General features: G+C 39.5%; 2 protein-coding genes across 11 annotated transcripts in view; one reads left to right on the top strand and one right to left on the bottom strand.

Moving 5' to 3' along the window:
- Positions 1–20,660, top strand: part of ryr3 (ryanodine receptor 3) — a 112,146-nt gene extending 91,486 nt beyond the window's left edge. For 3 of the 9 annotated variants that reach the window (XM_085133557.1, XM_085133556.1, XM_085133550.1), the window contains 34 exons: positions 1,071–1,238; positions 1,651–1,710; positions 1,818–1,952; positions 2,216–2,328; positions 3,300–3,396; positions 4,423–4,535; positions 4,806–4,857; positions 4,957–5,013; positions 5,103–5,202; positions 5,487–5,566; positions 5,673–5,749; positions 5,830–5,903; positions 6,838–6,852; positions 8,168–8,248; positions 8,384–8,472; positions 8,575–8,703; positions 8,801–8,905; positions 9,134–9,215; positions 9,379–10,661; positions 10,762–10,814; positions 10,898–11,060; positions 11,169–11,255; positions 11,641–11,841; positions 11,921–12,051; positions 12,545–12,587; positions 13,370–13,497; positions 13,818–13,878; positions 13,965–14,111; positions 15,245–15,379; positions 15,938–16,094; positions 16,197–16,261; positions 17,196–17,296; positions 17,372–17,423; positions 19,807–20,660. In XM_085133557.1, coding sequence (XP_084989683.1) covers positions 1,071–1,238; positions 1,651–1,710; positions 1,818–1,952; positions 2,216–2,328; positions 3,300–3,396; positions 4,423–4,535; positions 4,806–4,857; positions 4,957–5,013; positions 5,103–5,202; positions 5,487–5,566; positions 5,673–5,749; positions 5,830–5,903; positions 6,838–6,852; positions 8,168–8,248; positions 8,384–8,472; positions 8,575–8,703; positions 8,801–8,905; positions 9,134–9,215; positions 9,379–10,661; positions 10,762–10,814; positions 10,898–11,060; positions 11,169–11,255; positions 11,641–11,841; positions 11,921–12,051; positions 12,545–12,587; positions 13,370–13,497; positions 13,818–13,878; positions 13,965–14,111; positions 15,245–15,379; positions 15,938–16,094; positions 16,197–16,261; positions 17,196–17,296; positions 17,372–17,423; positions 19,807–19,902 — 4,530 coding nt within the window. In that variant the 3' untranslated portion in view covers positions 19,903–20,660. Of the gene's footprint in view, positions 1–1,070; positions 1,239–1,650; positions 1,711–1,817; positions 1,953–2,215; positions 2,329–2,610; positions 2,711–3,299; positions 3,397–4,422; positions 4,536–4,805; positions 4,858–4,956; positions 5,014–5,102; positions 5,203–5,486; positions 5,567–5,672; positions 5,750–5,829; positions 5,904–6,837; positions 6,853–8,167; positions 8,249–8,383; positions 8,473–8,574; positions 8,704–8,800; positions 8,906–9,133; positions 9,216–9,378; positions 10,662–10,761; positions 10,815–10,897; positions 11,061–11,168; positions 11,256–11,640; positions 11,842–11,920; positions 12,052–12,544; positions 12,588–13,369; positions 13,498–13,817; positions 13,879–13,964; positions 14,112–15,244; positions 15,380–15,937; positions 16,095–16,196; positions 16,262–17,195; positions 17,297–17,371; positions 17,424–19,806 lie in introns of all 9 variants that reach the window. The other 6 variants (XM_085133555.1, XM_085133551.1, XM_085133558.1 and 3 more) reach the window with 3 other exon arrangements.
- The window catches only part of aven (apoptosis, caspase activation inhibitor), a 46,650-nt gene continuing 37,480 nt past the window's right edge, over positions 14,625–23,794 (bottom strand). Inside the window, exons 4-6 of one of the 2 annotated variants that reach the window (XM_085133584.1) lie at positions 23,633–23,728; positions 22,838–23,147; positions 14,625–21,436 (exon numbers count right to left, since the gene is read on the bottom strand). In XM_085133584.1, the coding sequence (XP_084989710.1) occupies positions 21,279–21,436; positions 22,838–23,147; positions 23,633–23,728 (564 nt within the window). In that variant the 3' untranslated portion in view covers positions 14,625–21,278. The remainder of the gene's footprint in view (positions 21,437–22,837; positions 23,148–23,632; positions 23,729–23,794) is intronic. The other variant, XM_085133583.1, reaches the window with a different exon arrangement.

Here is a 23,794-nt window from a genome sequence, read left to right as displayed (position 1 = left end):
ATTAGACACTAACTGACGCTCACAACAATATAACTGAATCTGATAAAGTAAGAAATGTCATTAAAAAAAGAAAATATGAAATATTACTTAACATGCTATTATTGGATGTGATCCTAACTGATAATAAGAAAAATGTCATATGGTCAGACTAACCAGATTTAATGAATAACAAGTATTCATAAATATTATCACCTTGCTGAAAATGAACCATATTAGAAGTCCTGATCAGATTTTATGGGTAATCAGATGAAAATGATCATTCTTTGAGCTTTTTTTAATATGAATTCATAACATGAATATTTTTCATTCAAGACTCTTTCCTTTTAAGGAGGGACTTTATTATACTGTGATGTTAAAATGAAAGTTTTCACAGGACTATGCATCCTGTTAAAATCTTGATTCAACAACTTTCTTTTTCACAAGACTGTAGATGACCTTTGTCCTTATTCATGAAGCAGATAAAGGAAAGTACATTTTAATCATCTCTGGGTTTAAGAGCTGTTTTATAAATCAACTTAATGAGTTCACACTCCTAAATTCACATCTACGTTAGGTTTACATTTGACATTTTGTCGTAATAAAGTCTCTTAAAAATCTAGATGATGACAGCATGTTGTCCAGCAGCCTCTCAACCAGCTGACACAGAGAAAGTTTGATGTTCATTTGTTTTGGCTGAGCATTTGATTTATTGGTACTCTCAGAGTGTCTTGGTTCAATTCTCACAGAGGAACTTTTTTTTTAAAGCTTCTCACCTTTTGAAGGACTCTGCTTGCTAAATGATTTATGATGAAAGACTCCACTTTGGTCCCTTCGGTTGCGATTCATCTTTTTGAATGGTTTGTAGGTGAAACACCTTTTGCCCCCTTAAGTATATTATAAAATATTGACTTAAATTTGATATATATATATATATATATATACAAGAACTTTAATAATGACAATAAAGAATAAGAGGAAAGGTATGTTTAAGGTCAAGGTAAATAATCATTATTTTTATAGTCTCTGATTACCTTCAGCTCTCACATTAGTCGTCATATGTTATGTCTCTCATATTTTCTTAACCTCTGTAGTCAGGTGGGGACCAGGAGAGGAAACACAAGCTCCGGCGTGGTGAATACTACTCCATTCAAACGTCTCTAATTGTAGCCGCCCTGAAGAAGATGCTACCCATCGGCCTTAACATGTGCACCCCAGGAGACCAGGAGCTCGTCTCTTTGGCCAAGATACGCTACAGCCTGGTGAGCTGACAAAATAGGACCTGGAACAAAGAATCTTAGATCACAGCATCTGTAGGGACGGCGTGCAGAGGTCCACATATACATATCTGTTATGTTAGATCATAGATGACTTTAATGAAGTTGCAAGCCAAAAGAAATATGGAATACTATGAAGTGCAACTTGCTCTCATCACTGGTAGGTCTACAGGTAGAGTGTAGTCTGTGCATCCATCTTTAAGATGATGATAGATGGTTAGTCAGTTTGGTCTTTTTTTTTCCCCATCAGCACTGCAGTCATCATACTTTGACACTTTCTTTCATAGATGCACTTCTCTCAGGCTGTTGTGCTTTCTTTTGCATTACACAAACACTCTGATGTTTTAATTGAATGAAGAAATATTTTAATAACACCACATTGCATGTCCCTTCATAGAAAGACACAGATGATGAGGTGAAGGAGCATTTGCGTCAGAATCTCCATCTCCAGGACAAGGTAAGATTGGTTCCAGTAGTTTAGAGTAGATTAGGTAATAAAACTGTTGATTTCATGTGCTTTTTTCATTAGTCTTTTTTTAAATGATTGATTTTGGTGTTATATAGTCTGATGATCCAGCGGTCCAGTGGCAGATGAACCTGTACAAAGATGTTGTGGTGAAGAGCGAGGAACCAGCAAACCCAGAGCATACAGTGGACAGAGTCCAGAGCATCTCTGCTGCAGTCTTCCATCTGGAGCAGGTAAAAACATATTGACAGTCCACTACCGGACATTGACATGTTCTAGAACATTTAGTCAATTCAGTTTCTCAAATACCATTTTATTTCTTTGTGCAGCTAGCTTACTCGCTGCTTTTGTCATTAACCTTCTGGACATTTTTTTTCTTATATTCTTTTACAATAAATTGAATTGTGGTTGTAGAATAATCCCAGTCTTAAAGGGTAGTTAAAAAGCTATGTGTAGCGTCCTTGTATAGTCACAAATGTCTACTATCTTCTTTTAGGTGGAGCAACCACTTAGGAATAAAAAGTGTGTGTGGCAGAAGCTGCTATCGAAACAGCGTAAACGTGCTGTAGTGGCTTGTTTCCGCATGGCTCCACTCTACAATTTACCCAGGTGAGTTAAAAAAACAAAAAAAACAAACACCTGCAACATTTCAAAAAACGCAAAAAATGTCAATATCTAAATATTGGCATTCTATTTTTAAATAAGCCAGTTAAGACATTGTCTTGTCTCAATCTAACCGTACATAACAAGCAATCACCAAATAGCCGTGGGAGGGTGGGCTCATTTTTCTTTTCTTGACTGTGTGCCCATGTAAAACCCCTCATCACCTCCCTAATGACATTCTCTCCTCTGTGTTGTTTTCTTGCATAACACTACCTCATCCTCCCTCAGATACAAAATTAATAATTACTTCCTGAATGGCTATCGGGAGGTTTGGCTGGAAAGGGCATTCAAAGCCTCCAGCTTTGACCGCCTGTTCTCCCTGCTGACGGTAAAGTGAAACTACGGGGTGAATGCTTCATCTGTTCAACCTCCCCCCTTCATCCACCAGGCTGTGGACCGATCTCTGCCTAGCAATCAACTGTCTCTGCACTGTTGATTCTGATTGGTCAGCTAGAATGAGCCTGAGAATTGAGTGAAACAAACTTTATTGGAAAGTGGAAATGCACTGCAAGCCGCAGGCCTCTGTTTCATTTCAGGTGAACCCTAAAGGAAGCAATGAAGAGAAGAAGAAAGGCAGAAAGAAATATATCAGTCTTGATTTTGTTAAGTTGATCAGCTGGTTTCCAACATTATGATTAGTTTCATTAAGATGAGAAAACAAAAAGCCTCCTAAAGTGTGCATGCTCCTTTGATGAGGTAACTGCAGGTATTTTAGAGACCAAACATGACCAGTCAGAAGAGCCAGTGGATCCCACATTGACCAATCACCACCCTGCCTGAAATGCACTTCCTGTAATCCCTTCCTCCTCCCAACATCTCTCCTTCCTGTCTCCACCAAAAACTCACCAGAACCTACCCTAATGCCACTCTTACCTTCCCCTACCCCCCTTCATTCCTCCCCACCTCCCCCTCCCCAGGCATCGTGCTATCAACTTCTTCATCCCGGCCTATGAGAGACTTTGGATAGAGGCAGAGGAGTACTCCTTTGAGGAGAAGCTAGTTCAGGATCTGGCAGTAAGTACTGGGCTAGCCTTGCCCTCGCCCCATGTGCCCTGCGTTGGCACCCCTCTGCCAGTCCTGTCTGCCGAATGCTTCTTTAGCTCTGCGCCTGTTGAGCCATGGGAGCGCGCCCGGGTGGGGACCTCGCCCAAAGCGCCCAGGGTCCCCCGCTCTAGGCGCGCAAAACCCTTCAAACAGAGGTCCGTCAGGGGTCAGAGGCTGCATGATCAACTCAGGAGACACAGGGCCAGCTCCGGCACTCACAGCTCTAGAAAAGCAGGCTATGCCTTTCTGACAGCAGTGGTAAGGAGGGCCTTTCAGTACAATAGGAGACTGTCACTAGCTGTTTGGCTGTCCGATCTGGATCCAACCCATCAGTTGTCGTTTTGCTGTACTCTGTAAGTCTGTAGTGTGAGTGTGAAGGTGAAATTCCAGTACTTTCTGTGGCCGTGACATCAGTGGCATGCTCGCGTAGTCATGTGAAGATCACATTTCATATTAGATCTTGCAGATGTGCAGCAAATTTATTAAAAAAAAAAGGTTTCTCACTGATTAAAGCTTTAAATACATGATGATTAGATTATAATCTGTTCCTTTCGGACGATTATTAATTTATTGTCAGTTTTATTTGACCAAACTGTCAGATTAGTTTGGACTCTTGAAGACTGTGTCGTTTTGACAGTCCCTCTTTGTTAGGCTCCTTTGCCGTCTGGATCATTCCCCATGTTCAAATTCATATCACCCAACGGCTTACTGCTTGCATCTGTTTGCTGTAACATGCATGCATTTGAAAACGTGTTCCAACTCCGTTGTTCATGAGTCACTCTTAACGTCTTGTCCTATTCATGGATTACCAGGACCAAAAAAATAAAATCATCTGCATGCTGGTACTAGGTGAATGTTAACAACTCATTTCAGTGTTTTGGACAAATGCGTGAAAGTGTCAGTGAGTTTGCAAAGATGTCAATGAATCAAAGGTCTCGTGCATTGAGTAGTAAGCAGCTGCGATTTGAGCAGAGCTAATAGTTCACTCCTGTGCAGAAAACACCAATGAAGATTGTGGAGGAGGAGGAAGAGGAGGTGGCTGAGATCCAGCCCGACCCTCTCCACCAACTCATTCTGCACTTCAGCCACAATGCTCTGACAGAAAGAAGGTGAGATGGTTATGAGTCTGCTTTTAAGCAATTAGCAACCTTTTTTTAATGCTAAATTTACAGGGGCAGTTCACTTCCAGATCACATATTACATATTTTGCCCCGTGGCCTGTTTTAATTTTTGTGTATCCAAGTTTGTCTTTGGCCAATTTTTGAGGTATCTGCTGTGATAATTGTCTAACAATTAATCCATATCAATTTGTCCGTTTTGTGTACTTTAACCAGCAGAATATATGATATTAACACAACATGACTTTATTTTTTTCTCAGTCACTTGGAAGAAGATCCTTTGTATATTGCGTATGCAGACATGATGGCAAAGGTAGTGTTCCTTCAAGTTTAATTTATCAATTATCAGCAAATGAAATCTAAGCAGCTGGAAAATGAAATCAAACCCTGAAGTGAGCCTTTGTGTTCTCAGAGCTGTGCAGAGGATGAGGAAGAAGAAGAGGAAGAAGGGAAAGAAAAGACATTCGAGGTACCTTGGTGGGGGCTTGGTAGCAAAGGTGGTCAGTCTCCTTAAAATGTAGCTTTCCTCATTACTGTATGTGTGTGTTCGTCCCTCAGGAGAAGGAGATGGAAAAGCAGAAGATCCTTTATCAGCAGGCGAGGCTGCACGCTCGTGGCGCTGCTGAAATGGTGCTGCAGATGATCAGCGCCAGTAAAGGTAATGATCTGTTTCTCACTCAGCTACGCAGCTGATTTACTGTTGTGTCCGAAGCAGTGTTACAGCAGAAAATGGTTGCTCTTAATCCTCTGAGGTCTAAGTTGTCCTCCTTGTCTTCTCCATTTAAGTTTTTCATGCCTTATTTTTACTGGTTTGTGATCTGTAAAGCACTTTGTAACTATATTTAGAAAAGTGTGTGCTTGTATTTGTTTGTAGAGATTATGAATTGCCTTAACTGGCTGCTTTTTGTTTTTTTGTTTTTTATCTTAAATTTCTGCTATCAGGTCGTCTGGGCCCCATGGTGACCTGCACCCTCAAACTGGGCATCTCCATCCTAAATGGAGGCAACGTGCAAGTTCAGCAGGTGAGGTCATTCTGCACTGTGTGTGCATACAGCCAGTTTATGACTTTCATTTCACATTTCATTTTTTTTTTGACAAGACTGTAATGCTTTACTTCACCCATCGCAGAAAATGCTCGATTACTTGAAAGAAAAAAGAGATGCAGGCTTTTTCAAGAGTCTTTCAGGACTAATGCAGTCCTGCAGGTCGGTACTCTATATTATTCTTCCTGGAAACAAACGCATGATTCATATGCTCATATTTGATTTTGAGGTTCTTCTCCTAGTGTCCTGGACTTGAATGCATTTGAGAGACAGAACAAAGCAGAAGGACTCGGCATGGTGACAGAGGAAGGTTCTAGTAAGTGAAGTGGACTTTCATTAGATGCATTGTGTGACATCTACTTTGTTTTCTCTTTCAAACGGTTTCTCTTGAGGTTCTCAGAGTAGACGCCTGCTCCTGAAACACCTGATATTATCCTTGATTACACCCAACAGAAGATTATACCCTTCCCCACCCCTCACTGAACTAATGCTGAACCATGCCAACTTTAACATCAGCATCTATTGAAAGCTCTTAATTAATGCTAATTCATAGTTTCTGTATGGCCTTTGAAATCAAAATTTCATTGCTATCAATGTAAATTTTGATTAATAGAAATAGTTTGCTGCTTGTCAGTGTGGTGTCTTTAATGTCTTTTTTTGCAGTAATCAAAATACAAGTAAATTACATTTGTATATATATTTTTGGACTTTATACAGTGGAAGATATGGGATTATGTTGGGGGGACTGTATGGGTTTCTTAATGAAGGTTAGGTTAAATAGAAATATTTAGTCTTAGAGGACATGGTCCAGCATTAAAACAAGACCTATCATCTCTCTCTAACTTCCAACAAAAGCACTCTTCACTTGAGCTTCTCACATCAAACAACGTCTGTTTGTTCATCATTCAGTTCTCTGCTCAACATTTCCACTGAGTTCTGTGTTTAACAGTTCACTGTTACTACTCGTGTCTGTTAACGTTACAAACTTTTCACCATGACTGAATTCTTATTTGGTCCTCATCTTATTAGATGGTACATAGAAATAACCCAGGCCTATGATTTTTATTTTTATTTTTTTCCTTTCTCCCCGTCAGAAGACAAATTTCTTTTTAACTGCATGTCTTTGTTTTTCACTAGTAGCTGATATATTCATATCTCTTGGTATTGTAACTCAATGTCCTCTCTTTTTGCTTATGTCTTCGTGTATTGTTCGTCTCCTTCCTGTCATTTTAAAAACCCATCGATGGCAGTCCACACTGAGCGGGGTAAATAGCAAATTTAGATCATGCTGATATGGCTATGCTTTCACCCTGAATGTCCCCTCCATATCTGTGGTCCATACTCCTTGCTTTATATGGTAACCAGCCCTGCCCTTCCCCAGATGCCTGTAGGGAGACACTGTGCATGCCAACTGTTAGAGTACACAGAAAGTGGATCTTCAGAATCCACTGACTGTCCTTTTTCTGTGATATTTGTTCCCATTCCCTTCATGTTAACATTTACTAATGCAAATCCTATTACTGATGCTCAAATATGTCAGTCTAAGGCTATCAGTGCCACTTCCAAAGGGTTTGACTTGAAGGTCTGTGGATCATTCCACAGCCTTAAAAAGCTTTGTCTTGCTTTCTACTTGGGGCCTATTTCACAAAGCTGGTTATGATACATATGTTTAACTTTCACATGGTTTTATATGCTTAAAGAACTGTACTGTGCTCATTTCATATAGCTCTGTTGACTAGCTGATTTTTAAACTGAATTAGGTAATCCCGTCTGTCCGCTCTTTGTCAGGCCCAGTCATGGCCTGCATGTGAAAGTTATCAGGCTTCCTCCAGCTTATGGAAATGTCCTAGTGTTTCACTGTTGTTTAAGGAAAGAGCATTTTTACAAAAAAAAAAAAAAAAAAAAAAAAAAAGCACTTTGGATTCAGTTTTGAATCTGCAATCTAAAGGCCCTGGACTTCAAAATGTTTGGACCATGAAACCTGTCCTGCTTGCGTCATATTAATTGCTTTTGAAGGGAGATTCACATATTATTAGCATTATTGTTATTATTCCTTCTCATGTTGAAATAAAAAGGTAATGCCTTATAATAAGGTTCTTGTTTTAAGTGTTAGTTAATGTATAATAAGATGCTTGTAACTCCTGACAGAATGATTATTAACATTATGCAACCCAAATTAACCACCTTTTACAGTGTATGTGTTGTTATTTTTTTAAGCTAGCTTTTATTATTTTATGTCTAATTTATTAAGAACATAGTGGACAGAAAGACAGAGCTATGAAAAGCATTATTAATAAGTTAATAATAATATATTTACTAACCGTGTAAGCCATTGTTCTCCCATTAAATGCAATAGTTGCAAAGAAAACATAGTCGGCTATTAAGTTCATAGTTTATAATACATTATTATATGTTATTGTTTAGTATGCTATGTATATAACATCTTATTAACATCTTAAGAAGGACTTATAAGAGCCTTACTGCTGTTAACTAACACTTATTACAAAGACTACAATATGAAGTGTTACCAGTAAGTATTGCAGAGTTTCAGCTGTGTTCACCAAAATATTTCCTCTCAAGGCTCCAAGGTGCTACAGAATGATGAGTTTACTAAAGATCTTTTCCGGTTTTTGCAACTTCTGTGCGAGGGCCACAATGGAGGTGAGGCCCTCTTTGAGTTTATTCCAAATGCATGTTTTCATCGGAAACACAAGAGTTTGTTTGCACAAGTTTAGTTTATTGCACCGGTTTTACAAAAAAGCATCGAGGCATTGAGAATATTTGTTCATCTTTCAGATTTCCAGAATTTTCTGAGAACCCAAACTGGAAACACAACCACAGTCAACATCATTATCAGCACTGTGGACTATCTGCTCCGTCTTCAGGTGATTAAAGCACAAAACTGAGGGATGGATCCATCTTTAGTATGATCATCACCATCTTTATTGTGTTTGTTTAACCTGTTTCTCACTGTGGTTCTCCTTCAGGAATCTATCAGTGACTTCTACTGGTACTACTCTGGCAAAGAAGTAATTGATGAAACCGGAAAGCGAAACTTTTCCAAAGCGTTATCTGTAGCAAAGCAGATATTTAACTCGCTGACTGAGTACATCCAGGTAAGATGCTGATCTCTCGGTCAGCACTGTTGAGTTTGTCAAGTCGGGATTAAAATTTTTCATGATGTTTTTTCTTCACTGTATTTTTTTCCTGCAGGGTCCATGTATTGGGAACCAGCAGAGTTTAGCACACAGCAGACTGTGGGATGCAGTGGTGGGCTTCTTGCATGTTTTTGCCAACATGCAGATGAAGCTGTCTCAGGTATGATGCAACTTGTACAATTGTAACAGGCTAATAGACTTTCTCATTTCTGTGAGGAGGTGCATCGCTAAGTAGAGCATTGCAGCCACAGCATATAGTTTGTTTTGTAGCAGAAAACATGTCACTTCTTATTATGATACTTACATATGCCATGACACCAAACATTGAGTGCAAATGGCTAATTGCTTAAGACAAACCACTGAATGATAGTTGACCATGTACTTGTAGGATGCCAGTCAAATTGAGCTGCTGAAAGAACTGATGGACTTACAGAAAGACATGGTGGTCATGCTGCTGTCTCTGCTTGAGGGTAAGAGCATGAAGTTTTAATGTAATTTTGGAGAAAATACCAAAAACAGAAAAAAATAATTGGGCTTTAAAGACTAAATACGCATGTACAAAAAAAGTTGTCTTTTAAGTACATATGTCATTGTCTTTGTGTATGATTATAAAATGTGTGCCTTACTTCCCAGGTAATGTGGTTAATGGAACAATTGGAAAGCAGATGGTTGACACCCTGGTGGAGTCTTCCAGCAATGTGGAGATGATTCTCAAGTTCTTCGACATGTTCCTTAAATTGAAGGATCTCACGACCTCTGACAACTTCAAGGAATATGACTCTGAGTGTAAAGGCATCATTTCTAAAAAGGAGTTCCAGAAGTCCATGGAGAGCCAGAAGCAGTACAGCCAATCTGAGATCGAATTCTTGCTCTCGTGTGTAGAGGCGGACGAGAATGACATGTTCAACTACAAGGAGTTTGTGGAGCGGTTCCACGAGCCAGCCAAAGACATCGGTTTCAACGTGGCAGTCCTTTTGACCAACCTGTCTGAACACATGCCGCATGACTCCCGACTTGCCACTTTCTTAGATCTGGCTGAAAGTGTGCTTAGTTACTTTGAGCCTTACCTGGGTCGTATTGAAATCATGGGCAGCGCAAAGCGAATCGAGAGGGTTTACTTTGAGATCAGCGAGTCGAGCCGCGAGCAGTGGGAAAAGCCGCAGGTGAAAGAATCCAAGCGTCAGTTCATCTTTGACGTGGTGAACGAGGGCGGAGAGAGCGAGAAGATGGAGATGTTTGTGAATTTCTGCGAGGACACCATTTTTGAGATGCAGCTGGCCTCACAGATCTCTGAGCCAGAAGTGGTTGAACAGCCCGAAGAGGATGAAGAGGAAGACGGACACAGCATCCTGGAGGAGCTGACTGCAGAGGAAGAGCACGCCCTGGAGTCTGCCTCTGCCTTCACCACCGCATGTCGCTCAGTCAAGAGCAAGATTGCACACGTCCGCCAGATGTTTTCCATTAAAAACATGCGCAAGAAGTTGAAGAAACTCAAGAAGCTGAGCATCAGGGAGATAATCACAGGCTTCTTTGCCTTCTTCTGGATGCTGTTCACTGGTTTTTTTAAGGGTATCTACAGCCTCATCTTTGGTTTCTTCCACGTCATTTGGTCCTCCATGTTTGGTGGAGGTTTAGTCGAGGGAGCCAAGAACATTAAGGTGACGGACATCCTCGGAAACATGCCTGACCCGACTCAGTTCGGCATCCACGGAGATGTGATAGAGGGAGAGAAAGTGGAGGCTATAGAATCATTAGGAAACCTGGACATAGCCATGGCACCAACAGGGGACATTGTAGAGGTTGACATGATGTTAGAGATGCTGAACGCGCCTAAAAAAGAAGGAGGAAAACATGTGGAGCCAGGCCTGGGGGATGTTTGCGAGCTGAGTGCTGAGCCCTCCACTGATCATAAGAAGGTCCATAGTCACAAACACAATTTAGATATTTGCCTTTAATTTCCCCTTCCATCCATCCTCTCATCTTATATAAATGTTTTTTTGTTTTTGTTTTTTGCAGAAAGCTGCTGCCAAGAAGGTTGAAACCCCTGAGAACGAACCAGAAAAAGCAGAGTGAGTAACATTAAGTGAAATTAAAAGTAGTTGCAATCAAAATAAAATTAACTTAAAAAGCAAATAAAAAATGATAAATACAGCACAGAGAACCAAGAGAAGGAGGATAAACCAAAGGAGGAGGAGGCTAAGGAGCCAGTGACAGAGGAGAAGCCCAAGACAAGGTCAAGTCAGCCTAAAGAGCCAGCACCTGCGTTCATGTCCAGTATTTTTGCAGTTCTGGATGTCTATCTGAACAAGACGCTGGTAAGTCATCATATTTGGTTTCATTCCTTATGCAGTTATCTCTAAAATGTGGGCACACTTTGAAAGCTATCAATAGTTAGTCTTACTGTGAAACTTCTTTCCTCACAGAACTACCTGGCTCGTAACTTCTATAACCTCCGCTTCCTGGCGCTGTTTGTGTGTTTTGCCATCAACTTCATTCTGCTCTTCTACAAGGTAACTCAAGCGTTAAAGTTTCAGTCCAAGTGGATTTTCACAGAATTTCCATAAAACTGAAAAGTGACAAAAGGTGACATGACATGAATATCACAAGTGAATTTGCGCTGCCACTTAAGTAAGAAACACAAGTCTAAAACAAGTCATTAAACCTTTGACCAAAACTTTCATAAAAAAGTCTGTTTAGACAGCCTTTAAAACAGCAACGTGTTGAGTGCTGTGTTGTAGCAGAGAGACATCAATCAACTCCTGAAAAGCTTCATATCAGTGGAGGCGTTCCCAACGATCATAGAAGGCAAAATGCAAAGATAAAGCTGGAAACATCTGGTAAAAATGTCCCAATATATTCATTATGTGAGTGTACAAGTTATTTTTTGCGCTTCAGGTCACTGGTGAAAGTGAGGAAGAAACTGATGATGAAAACCGCTGGGGTGCTGACGAAGAGGATGACGAGAACACATTCTTTGACATGGATGAGTTTGTGCTTCAGGAGAGCACCGGCTACATGTTACCAACGCTGCGCTTCTTGGCAATATTCCACACAGTCATCTCGCTCGTCTGCCTGGTCGGGTACTACTGCCTGAAGGTGGGGAATGCCTTTGTTTGGCTGAAAATGGTGACTTTCTAAAAGATGCAGTCTTACTGTCCCAATGTTTTGATTTCAGGTTCCTTTGGTGATTTTTAAGAGGGAGAAGGAAATTGCCAGAAAGCTTGAATTTGATGGGCTGTACATCACTGAGCAGCCATCTGACGATGATATCAAAGGCCAGTGGGATCGACTTGTCATCAACACCCCGTGAGTTAAAAATGTGGTTTGGATTTCGTTTGAAATTATCTGGATATATCTGGTTTAAAAATTGTATATAAATATACGTTCATCTGGACGTAGCGTTTTCCAGATGAACAGAATCAACTTTTGGAGGTCAGACTGTTACCTTTATAGCACACAAAGTGCTTTCTACTGTCTTCTTCACCCAGTCACATAAATATTCATACCAGGCTTTTATCTATCCCAAGCACTTCATCTAAATTTTCCAACTCCGATAAATGCATTGGGTGCGACTTGGTTTTCAGTATTTTGCCCGAGGATGCTTTAACACATGGACTGGATGAGCTGGAGATTGAGCCCAGATTGATTGATAAATAAACCAATTCCACATGAATTTCTGATTCTCATTTATGTCTCCATTTGTTAATTGTCTGATCATTAAATATCTGATATTAGGATTAAATATTAGACAATATTACAACAGGTGAACTGAGTCTCTGTTGTTCACTTTCCATTACAGATCCTTCCCAAACAACTACTGGGACAAATTTATCAAGCGCAAGGTGAGTGTGGAGGAATGAGATGACCATTTTCCTGGATTAAGCCTATTCTTAAATCGAAAACCTTTTCATGCTGGTTTTGAATGATTTTTTTTTTTTTAATTTAATTTTAATCTTCTATGTCAGGGAAGCTGGTTGACAGGCTGTATTATATTCTAAGCTTGACCCTTTAGCGCGATTAGACTAATGTCAGTCGGTGTAGCTCACACTGAATATGGAAAAACCACATATTTGTTTTTCTAAATTACAAAATGGCTAAATATGAAGAATAAATACCCCCCCGAGGGTACTTGTGTTTTAAGGGTGACTAGTGTCACTTTCTCTAAACTGAAATACTAGACAAACTCTCAAACACTTTAGACTTTCTTACCCACAGCTTGGAGTAATAGAAAGCCACTTTAAGCAAAAATACAGTTCATGATTTGTTGGGAGCTATTCGCCTGATATTCTAAGATTGTTCCCCATCCCACCCACTGTCAGATGACTATGTATGTGTTGACTTTTAAATAAGATAAATAAAGATCGTTTTGAACTGTGAATCATGCAAAGCTGCCTTCGAAACAACTTACAAATAAAATATGGAGCTGGAGGTGTAGGAAGAGCCTCTAATGGTGGTTGGCGAACAGCTTATAGATACATTAACGCCACCCTCTGGTGGCAGTTGTGCATTACATTAGATACTACACAGTTAGTTGCATGCCATTCAGTTTGTTTGTTTTTTTTTCTATTGCTAGTTAAAGTTAACTAATGAACCTGTTCTCTCCTGTGCTCCTCTATATGTGCAGGTTATTAACAAATATGGTGATCTTTATGGAGCAGAACGCATTGCTGAGCTTTTAGGCCTAGATAAGAGCGCTTTGGACTTTGACCCCACAGTGGAAACTGTTGAGAAAGAAGCATCCCTGGTGTCCTGGTGAGAACACACCTCCCGTTTTCTTATTCCTCCTTCAGAGATGTGCATGCAGTAAACACATTTATATATTACATTACGTGACTCCAATGTTGTAATAGAGTACAGTCAAGGAGGGTTTTTAAGACTCTCCTTGACTAGAGATGAACAATTTTGAAGAGATGCACCTGGTCGTTGGCAAGAACTGCCACAGAAACTACAAAACTGTACCTTCTCTATTATCTATCTCTATTAACATGACTTGACCAAGTACAAACTCAATTTTTGTTGATGAGTTTAAATATATATGTAAACACAAACACCTTTCACTTTGTCATCAACAGGCTGAGCTCCATTGATACAAAGTACCACATCTGGAAACTGGGCGTGGTCTTGACTGACAATGTAAGTTTAAGTCCACATCACATCTACCATCAGTGTGATGTTCAAAAAGAGCCTCATAAAAAAACATTTACCTTTTCCTCCTCCAGTCTTTCCTGTATCTCATTTGGTACACCACCATGTCTATTTTTGGACACTTCAACAACTTCTTCTTTGCTGCTCATCTGCTGGACATCGCCATGGGATTCAAGACCCTTCGCACCATCCTGTCATCTGTTACTCACAATGGCAAGCAGGCAAGTAGTTTTACCAGCAGAGGGAGCCAGAGTTCAAGGAAAAGCAACAATCTCACAATACAAGCATTCTACTTGCTTAAACTCAAAGAAAGAAAGAAATGGTTCCTGGTGCATTTTTGGCTTATCTTTAAAAAGTTTCAAAACTGTATAAAATTTATTTGTTTCAGCAAACAATCTTTGTCTGAGTCTATGATACATAACAGAGACCAAACAGGGATGAAAGAACTAGCATCGTGACTCATACTGAATATAAATATAATCAGATCATGAAAATAATACAAACAAGGAATGGCTCAGAAATCTGCTCCATGGAATATTAGATAAACAGTCATGAGAAATAAATAAAAAGACATAAAACAGTTAAGGACACAAGATTTTGCTTGTATTTTGAGGTTGTTGGAACATTCATGTGGATTTTTCAGGAATAGGCCATTCCTACTGACTCCAAAAGCTGTCAGGAGGTGCCTAAAAACTAACTGCTAAATGAGCAAAGAGATGGATGACAGTATAATGTTGTTTTTTTTTTTATTGTTGCCGTTTGTCTCTTTACTTGATGTTCAACGAAGCCTTCTGCAGAACATGATGGTCTGATTCTGTCGGCTCATCAGCTCAGGCATTTAGTTGCCAAGGCTTGTTAGGGCTTCATTTTTGTCTAATGTAGGAAGACAGGGCACGATCCTATTAACACTCTGAAATATGCCAGACTGGAGTTAAAGTTTGCTTCTTTTCAACAGTTTTGACAGTTGGACTGAATGACAGTATATAAAACAGATGGTATACATATGCAAAGCATCAACGGGGAAAGATGATGTGTGATGGCACAAACCTTGGGTCTTGCACTTCTGAAGGTCTTGAAAGTCTGAATACTGATAAAAGCTAAGAAAGTACATTAGTGCAGAACTTTATTTGAAAAAAAGAAGAAAAGAAACCCACAGTAGCATTGACATTTTACTACAGTTCTGACAGAAACTGCAAAAATTACTCTCAAAATTTACAGTCAAACAAAAAAAGAAGGCCCCAATTGTGCCTCTGAGACGAGTCTGTCTCCTCTATTGTTGCCTCTAATCGTCACTGAGATTAAAAGAATTTCAGATAAAATGTATCCAATTAAAATGACTCTCCTCTCCTTTCAGCTCGTGCTGACTGTGGGTTTGCTGGCTGTGGTCGTCTATCTCTACACCGTGGTGGCCTTCAACTTCTTCAGGAAGTTTTACAATAAGAGCGAGGATGAAGACGAGCCCGACATGAAGTGCGACGATATGATGACGGTATGTCTGACCACCTCCGGTGCCTATTCATGTGAAAGTGGCTGAAAATTGAAAAATACCTTTCTTTTGTGGTAGTGAAAATGAAAGACTTCATTCCTCAGCAAGGACACATTTTGAGCTGAGAAAAAAAAAAAACATGAGGCTTTTAGTTTGAATGGTTGACTTGAACATGTTTGCTTCTTAGCCTTGTTCAGGGTCCAGAGGTAGAAGGTGTCTATTGGACAGCATTTTCTTATCTTTTATACATTTTTTCCTAGTTAATGTTTCTACAAATGAAGCCTCTAAATAGAGTCTTTATATTGGAAGTACAATAACAGCTTACAAATGATTTTTCATATTCTTTTGTAAAACATAGACCTTGATGACTCCTTTTTTTTTAACCTTACTCTAATAGATGGCTCAGAACCTCCAGCTGCAGCTCCAGTGACACTCAGTCTTCAGCCATGTTTTGTAGTTTGAAATATAGAATGAAAAAAGAGAAGTTTCCACTTTCATACTTCCCAGCCAACACTGAATGAGGTGTAGCTTCCTTTAATGCCTGTTTCCGCCCCTCTATAGTGCTATATGTTCCACATGTACGTGGGTGTGAGAGCTGGAGGTGGTATTGGAGATGAATTAGAGGACCCAGCTGGAGACCCATACGAGCTCTACCGCATCCTGTTTGACATCACCTTCTTCTTCTTTGTCATTGTCATCCTGCTGGCCATCATCCAGGGTATGTGAAACTATTTCTCATTATCTGCATTTAACTTAAAAACCACACAGGTCTTTGTTTTCTTCTCATGCTCCTCTAACAGAGCATTGCACCTTTCTTCAGGTTTAATCATTGATGCCTTTGGTGAGCTGAGAGACCAACAGGAGCAGGTGAAAGAAGACATGGAGGTAAGACTGCTCTAACCAAGCTGTCTGTTGCCAGCTATATTGCTGCTTCAGTAAGTGACAGTATTCCCTTCCTGCTTTACATGAGTTAAGGAGCATGAACACAGGAAGCGATTTATTTGCCTCCATCGCTCTTTAGTTGATGGTTGGTCGCAAACAAACCTTTGATACCTGTTTGTCCTCTAATGCTTTTACAACCCCATCATAACTTTAATCACCGGCATCCTGTGTTCTCATTGGTGGTTCAATTGTTTGTCTAAAAATAGAGAAAAGTTTAACGTGACTTTGAATCACCGGTGATTATTTCACCCATCGTTGCGTGAAGTTGACAAATATCATTGACTTTAAACAGTCTCTGGTCACTACGCTGCTGGTGATGTAATAATCCTGTAGTCAGTCAATCCAACTCCAATTGTTTTTGAGTGTTTTCTTCATTAGTTAGTCTGTGGCACAAGGGAATAAACTAACTTAATTGTCTAATTAATTGTCTATTCCTGTGAGCCACACTGTGCAGAGGAACAAAACTGGCACAAATAAATAAATCTGCTGATAAATTAACTGAGAATAAATATTACAAATAACTGCAGGCAATAATTAATTTAGACATTTTTCTCCTATTTGTCTGTAATATAATGTTTTATTGCTCCAATTGTTTTATTCTCTCAGTTGTACAACACTTTGGTCAATACGTGTTGTTTTTAAATGTTGATAAGGTGACTTGATCAGAATGTATGGCAAACTTTTTTCTTGTTTTGCATCTATTGTGCATTTGTTTCCATTTTAGCTTTCAATAATTCTAATTATTATTCATTTGTATGTTCTTTTTCCTTAACATATTTCACAAGAAAAAACTGATTAGCAGAAATCTAATTGGCAGGTTCAAATAGGATGATGACAGTCATCACTAATTTTCGATCCCCACTCATTTGTCTTCCAGACCAAATGTTTCATCTGTGGAATTGGGAATGATTACTTTGACCGGACGCCTCATGGCTTTGAAACTCACACCTTACAAGAACACAACCTAGCCAACTACCTGTAAGTACAGAAATATGACCAAACGTAATGTGACTAAAGTTTTCCCCCTTTAACACTTTTGCCTCCTGTCTGCAGGTTCTTCCTGATGTATCTGATTAACAAGGATGAGACTGAGCATACGGGTCAGGTATGTGAGCGAACACCAGTCTGTAGTATTTGGTCATTTTAAACACGATATGCATAATCTGCCGTCTGTGACCAATCTCAAAAGAACAAAAGGAAAAACTGGAATGTAACAGACTCTAACTTCAGTAGGTTTACTTATGCAACATATCAAGTGGGTTGAAATGTTGCACAAGGTACAGCTTTGCTGGAGAAAGAAGCAATGCGTGGGCTTTCTTTGACTTCTGATATTAAGTTGTTATTGTTGTGCACCTGAGATTCAACTTGGTTTTCTGTTTGATGTTCGTGTACTTTTTCTTATGATACAAATTTAGCAAAGAAATAGAAAGCTTGCACTTGTTATTCCTTTAAGCTGCAAAGGATCGCATTCAGCTACTAGGAGTGAATAAGTCACAAAGACAGTGTAATCACTGACATGCCGTTGAGCTACAACCTTAATCTGTCTACTGACGGGATATATAGTCACTGCAGATGGGATGAAACTATTTCACAACATCATATATCATCATAGTATTTATGTTTTAGGGAAAATAATTATGCAGCCAAACAAGTGTTCTATCGTTTGCAGTCAGACCATCTGAAATTTGTGACACAAAGGGCCAGATTTACTATGCAAGGCCTATTACCATGATAGTGCAATTGCAAAAATGTAATGACGGGAAGGAAAAGTTCTAATCTAAAGGCTAATCTACTTACAAGCCACCGATTTATAGAGAATGTAGTCAGTCTATTCATGGGCCAAGAACAGACAGACCTGATGAGGGAGCATGAGCGAGTAACTAATGTGCTAACAAAAGTACTGCATAAACACAGATTTTACACGCGTTCCTCTATTAAAAAAAATAAATAAATAAATAAGACAAATTGAACGTTTTTCATATAAGGGAGAAATCTTCTGCTAGAAATTACTGCCGACTGCGTTTGGTCCTGAGGTCTGAGACTCTGGTGGAGCACAGGATTCATCAAGAGGAGGGCTGCGTCATGATCCCGTTCGACTGTTTAAAAATGTAATCTGCGTAACGGCCAATCTGCTGTTATAACAATGAACACAGACTATTTATTAGGTGCACGTTGATAGTACCAGGTTGGACCCTCCTTTGCCAACAGATTTTGTTCCATATTGACTTGATGGCATCAGCTACACGCCCATGATATGAATCTCAAATTCTCAGTTCCGGATTAGATTGAGACCTGATAACATTAGAGGCAGTTTCAGTACATTAGACTCATTGTTACATTCAAGAAATCAGCTCAAAATGACTTTGAGACATGGCATGATGTGCTGTTAGAAGCAGCCATTAGAAGACGAGTACACTGTGGTCAGTGACACATTGGGGGGGGGCAGACATGGTTAACACTAATACTCTGGCATGCTGTGGTGGTCAAATTAGTTGGTTTAAGGGGCCCAAAGTGTGTTAAGAAAATATCTCCCACACTATTAAGCCATCAACATCGGGCTGACCCACTGATATGAGACAGGGTGGATACTTTCACATTGTTTATGTTAAATTCTGACCAGTATCGAAATATTGCAGCAGAAATTGTCTTGACCCTGTCTGCTGAGTCATTGCCATGTGATTGGCAAATTAGATATGTGTTCATGCGGCTTAATGCACATCGCTTTTATTTTCTGCATGCGGTATGACACTGTAGATAATTACTATAGTCAATATTACATATCATAACATTTAGACATTAATCAAACAAACTAACACACTTTAATATATTAATACTTCAATATGGTGTGTAGGAGTATATAGGAGTCTAAAAAAAGTGTACACTGTTGATAAAAGACAAACAGAGATGTCTGTATAATATATTGATCTCTATGTAGAAACGTGGCCAAGCCTAAAGCACTGAAAACTGCTCCACTGGGTATTGGGATTATTAGTTAATCCATTTCATGTGGGACCCAGAGTTTCAGGAGAAATTCTGGCACTGCACTCCGAGCTCTGAGGCATCCACCTGTGCAAGATACGCACCCAGTCTCCCCCACTCTCCCATTCTCATTTCAAATAAATGAACAGTCCTTGCAGCAACTATCACAACAAGTTCAAAATAAGATGTGCTTTTTTTCTACGTTGGCATGCATGCATGCAATAACGCAAGCCACAGAAACGCCTGTGTCCACGTCTTTCACTTGCAAAGGCGACTCTGCGCCTCTTTACTAAAAGCACGACAGTAGCTTCTTAAAGCCAAAGGAGGTTTTTGTGATGACGCAGATTGTAGGTAAATCTGGCCCTAACAGTTTTCTGAGGACTGAAGTCAGCAAGACTGAACAGTACAAAAAGATCTTGCTATATTACTCGAAACAGTTAACTGTGAATGAGTATAACCAAAACTATGTGCAGTCGTGGCCCCTTTAAATCATTCCCTTCCCTTTTCAGGAGTCATACGTGTGGAAGATGTACCAGGAGAGATGCTGGGACTTCTTCCCCACTGGAGACTGCTTCCGTAAGCAATATGAGGACCAGCTGGGTTAGAGCGGGCCGCCTCGTCTGCTGCTCTGAACCCCAATCTCCACTTTGCTTCTACCTGGAAAAAAGACATTGAACTTGACTTCACCCTGTTACCAGTACACACACTGTCATAGTGTCGAAAAATGTAAAGAGGAAAAAAAAATCTGAATTCTGACACAAACTCAAAACATAACGACTCTAAGATTTACAACTGACGATTGGACATTTCGGGTTTGCGTGTTCTTCGTTGTTACTGAACTAGTCTCCTGCCACTACGCCTCTTTTATGCAAATAATTCTTTTAATTCTGATTCACATTGCCTTTTTTTCACTTGCTTAACCCCAACCTGCTGCACAATTTGTTGTTTGTAGACATCTGATAATTGTGAAGGGTTACAGCATGACAACTGAATGTCGGAATATGCACAATTTCTAGATTAGCGCCAGGATGTTACTGTCACTTCCTACCCAAACCACAAGTGAATGGATGTGTGCTGCTAGTAATGATCTAGTTAACATCCAATGAGTGAGACCTGATTTGCCTTTCAAAGCTGGTTCAAACCTGTCTGATGACATGAAGATGGTTCTTCCAGGACCAGAGACAACTCTCACTTTAGGTGTTTATCAAGTGCCGATGTGCCTTATGAAAAAAAAACTATGCAAAAGAGAAAAAAATATCATTTTTGCCCCTCCTAACACAAGCAGTGCTCTGTTCTGGATTAGCTATAAGCAAATTTAGGTAAAGCTAGTTTTGGGCTTTTACATTTAAAAAAAAAAAAGAAATATTTGTTGTATAATATCTAGATGATCCTTGTGTAAATGTTGCTTAGTTTGGTTTTGTTCCTGAACTGTGGTGTCCTGCCCACCTGCACTTGTTTCTACAGCAGAGGAACCCCACAACAAACGGACAATTAAACAGCAAAACTTGGTTTGAGAATTTATTGACGACAAACTGGTTACCCGCTCTTGTCTGGCCATTTATATGTATGTAGTAGCTTTGGTAAACTGCATTTCTTTTTTGATGAGGGGGAGGAAATGAATAAAGTAAGTGACGCAGTGAACCAAACGTGTCGTCTGTGACCTCTTTCACTACCCGTCTGTCACCAATCCTCTGAAGCAAAACACTCCAGAGTCAAACTTTCACAGGGAACAGAGAATTCTCTCTGAAACAGGGTGTGCTCCAGGAACGTTTTGACATACACTCACAAATGTTCGAGATGTACTGTCCCAACCTCTACACCTCCAAAACAAAACATATTGCCTCTCTTACAGCACAGGGGGGGACAGGTCCGTGTGAAACGAGGAAGCATCAAACTTTAGCATCAAACTTCCAGGTGGACGTAATTTTTCAAAGGATGGAAGTTGAAGCAATTGAACTGCCATGACCACATTCCCTGAGGGTCAGGAGATCATGCTGTCGAGCCAGTCCTCCAGGTCTTCCTCGGTCATTTCCTGTTTGCTGGGCGCAGACTGTGGAGGTGCGATGTCTTTGTCCTTCACCACCTCCATCATCTTCTCTTCTATCGGCTTTGCTGTCACGTCTTTCGCTTCCTCACATTCTGCAGGTTAATAACATGATGGGAGACATATTTTTAGTCTTTCCTCTAAACTTACCTTTTGCTAAGTAATTTTCTTCATTAACTTCATTATCTGTGCTTTAATTACACCACATGTGAATATTGCAATCATGCAAAGCAGAAAATCAACAACCATCCACCGTCTCTAAAACTCAGTAACATTAGTATATTTAACATACTAAAAGTGTTAAAAATAATAATAATTCTGTGTGGTATGAATCTCTGTTTCAGAGTTATGAGCCGGTAAGTGTTCAGTGCAACTGAAAAATTTGCTTTCAAGAAAATGTCTTAATTTGCTGCTCTTGCAGTAATAGCTGGATATTTTTCAATATGTAAAGAACAACCTGCTTAGTCAATTTATTTTTTTTTTTTGCGCTAACATTAGGTTTAAACATTGCCCAAAGTAACTTGTCAGCACAAAAGGTGGAAGTTAACATCCTTGGTAGCTTATCTTATCTCTCTAGTAGTTAATCTAACACCACGTGTGTGGAAAAAAAAACCCTAAAATTGTAGTTTTTTTTTTTTTTTTAAAAATGAAATACTTTTTAAAAAATGTTATTTGCATGCTTAGGTCCATGTTGCCTGACCGCCTGGCAGGGTAAAAATAAGCAATCAGTTTTTTACGGCTGAGGGGTAAAAACTACAATTTTGGATTAAAAAAAAACTAATTAAAATAAAAATATGTAGGAAAGATCCTTAGTGTTAGTATTTTTTAGTTGGGTAGAATTTTATTACATCTTGCCTAATGAGCCATTGATGGCTGTTTATTGAGACTCTTGGATGTCGGTGAGTCAAATGCTTTCAAAAAGCAGTTTTTCTTGTAATGCCTGTACTGATTTTTCCAAATGTTGCCTACGACACATGACCGTCATACAATAATAACTAAAAACGCTAAAATGAGTCCAATAATCTAAACTAAAACCAAACAATTTCAACAATAAAAAACAAAAAAAATCCACTCTGAAACTAAACTGAATTTAAAAAAAAAAACAAAATATCAAATGACGTAAAAACAAAAACTAGTCAATCCAAAATAAGAAAAAATAATAATAAAATAACTCTAAGATCTATAGCTATCGAATCTTTAGGTCCCGAAGTTTCACAATGGCCACTTTTAAGGTTAAACTGCTAGCATGCCATGTTTTGTTTACTCTTTCCAGTTAAAAGATTATGATCTCACGCAACCGTCAAAAAGATATATGTTGTGCACGACAAAGTAAATATACAGTATATATTATTAATGAATTTCTTTCTTTACACTGAGCTAACTGAAGCTTACTATTCTCCACACAGACTCAAGAGCGACATTAATCTTCTATATTTCCCCCAGGCTATCCCACATCGCTCAACGTGCAGGGACAGACTATCATTAAATATACTTGCCCTTCTCTGTAACAGCGCTCTCCATTTCTGCACCACTGACAGGCTTGTTTCCTACATCACCTGACGCTGGTTTCTGTAAGTTGAGCAGCTTGTCCAGCTCTTCGTCAGCATCATCCACCAGAGTCTCAGTAGCAGCAGCCGAGGAAGAAAGCTGTGAGCCTGAGCCCCCCACTGGGTTTGCATCCACAGGGACTTTCTGGCTGATGCTGAGGCTTTTTGAAGCAGTGGATGGAGGTGTGAATTTGGCCATTTTTGGCACTTCCTGTTTAGGTGCTAGAGTCATACTGGGCAGCTCTACTGGTGCTGAGACCTGAAACATCAGGTAAAGTAAAAAAACAAATAAAAAAACTGCTCTTGTCATGAATGTCTCTGAGAAAAACACAAAGATACAGAAGCCATATTTTCTTTTTTCTCAGAAGGTAATCAACACAGTGTATTAATCTACTGGGTGAAAATAACCAGACATGTATCAATAAATACAAAAAGGTCAGTCTATTGTTTTAGTTTTTTTTATATATATTTAATTTAACCTGACATGCCTCCATGCCATATCTTGGAACCCTAAATCCCAAAAAGTTGGGATGCTGTGTAAAATGTAATAAATGAATGCAATGAGTTGCAAATAAAATCTTTTGTTCACAGAACACAGAAAACCTAATTTCTCCATATGAACATATTTGTGGTTAAAGTTTACCTAACCAACTGTGTTTCCTTCTTGCGTAATTTGCATTTTCTCCTGAACAACACCCAACCACGGTGTGCTGGGCATCAGCTAACACTGTGCGAGATACTTGCCTGAATCAGCTCGGGCTCCAGGTCGAGCTTCTGATGCAAAGGCACTTCTTGAAGAATCTGGGTAAGAGCTGGGAGGTCCAAAACAATCCCTGCCATCTGGAGAACAAATGAGAACACAGACTGCAAACAAATGTTTGTATCTACAGAGTTTAGGTGAGTGAG

This window comes from Neolamprologus multifasciatus, chromosome 15, assembly GCF_963576455.1.
Source record: "Neolamprologus multifasciatus chromosome 15, fNeoMul1.2, whole genome shotgun sequence".
NCBI classification, from domain to species: domain Eukaryota; kingdom Metazoa; phylum Chordata; class Actinopteri; order Cichliformes; family Cichlidae; genus Neolamprologus; species Neolamprologus multifasciatus.
This window is presented reverse-complemented; position numbering and strand designations above follow the sequence as displayed.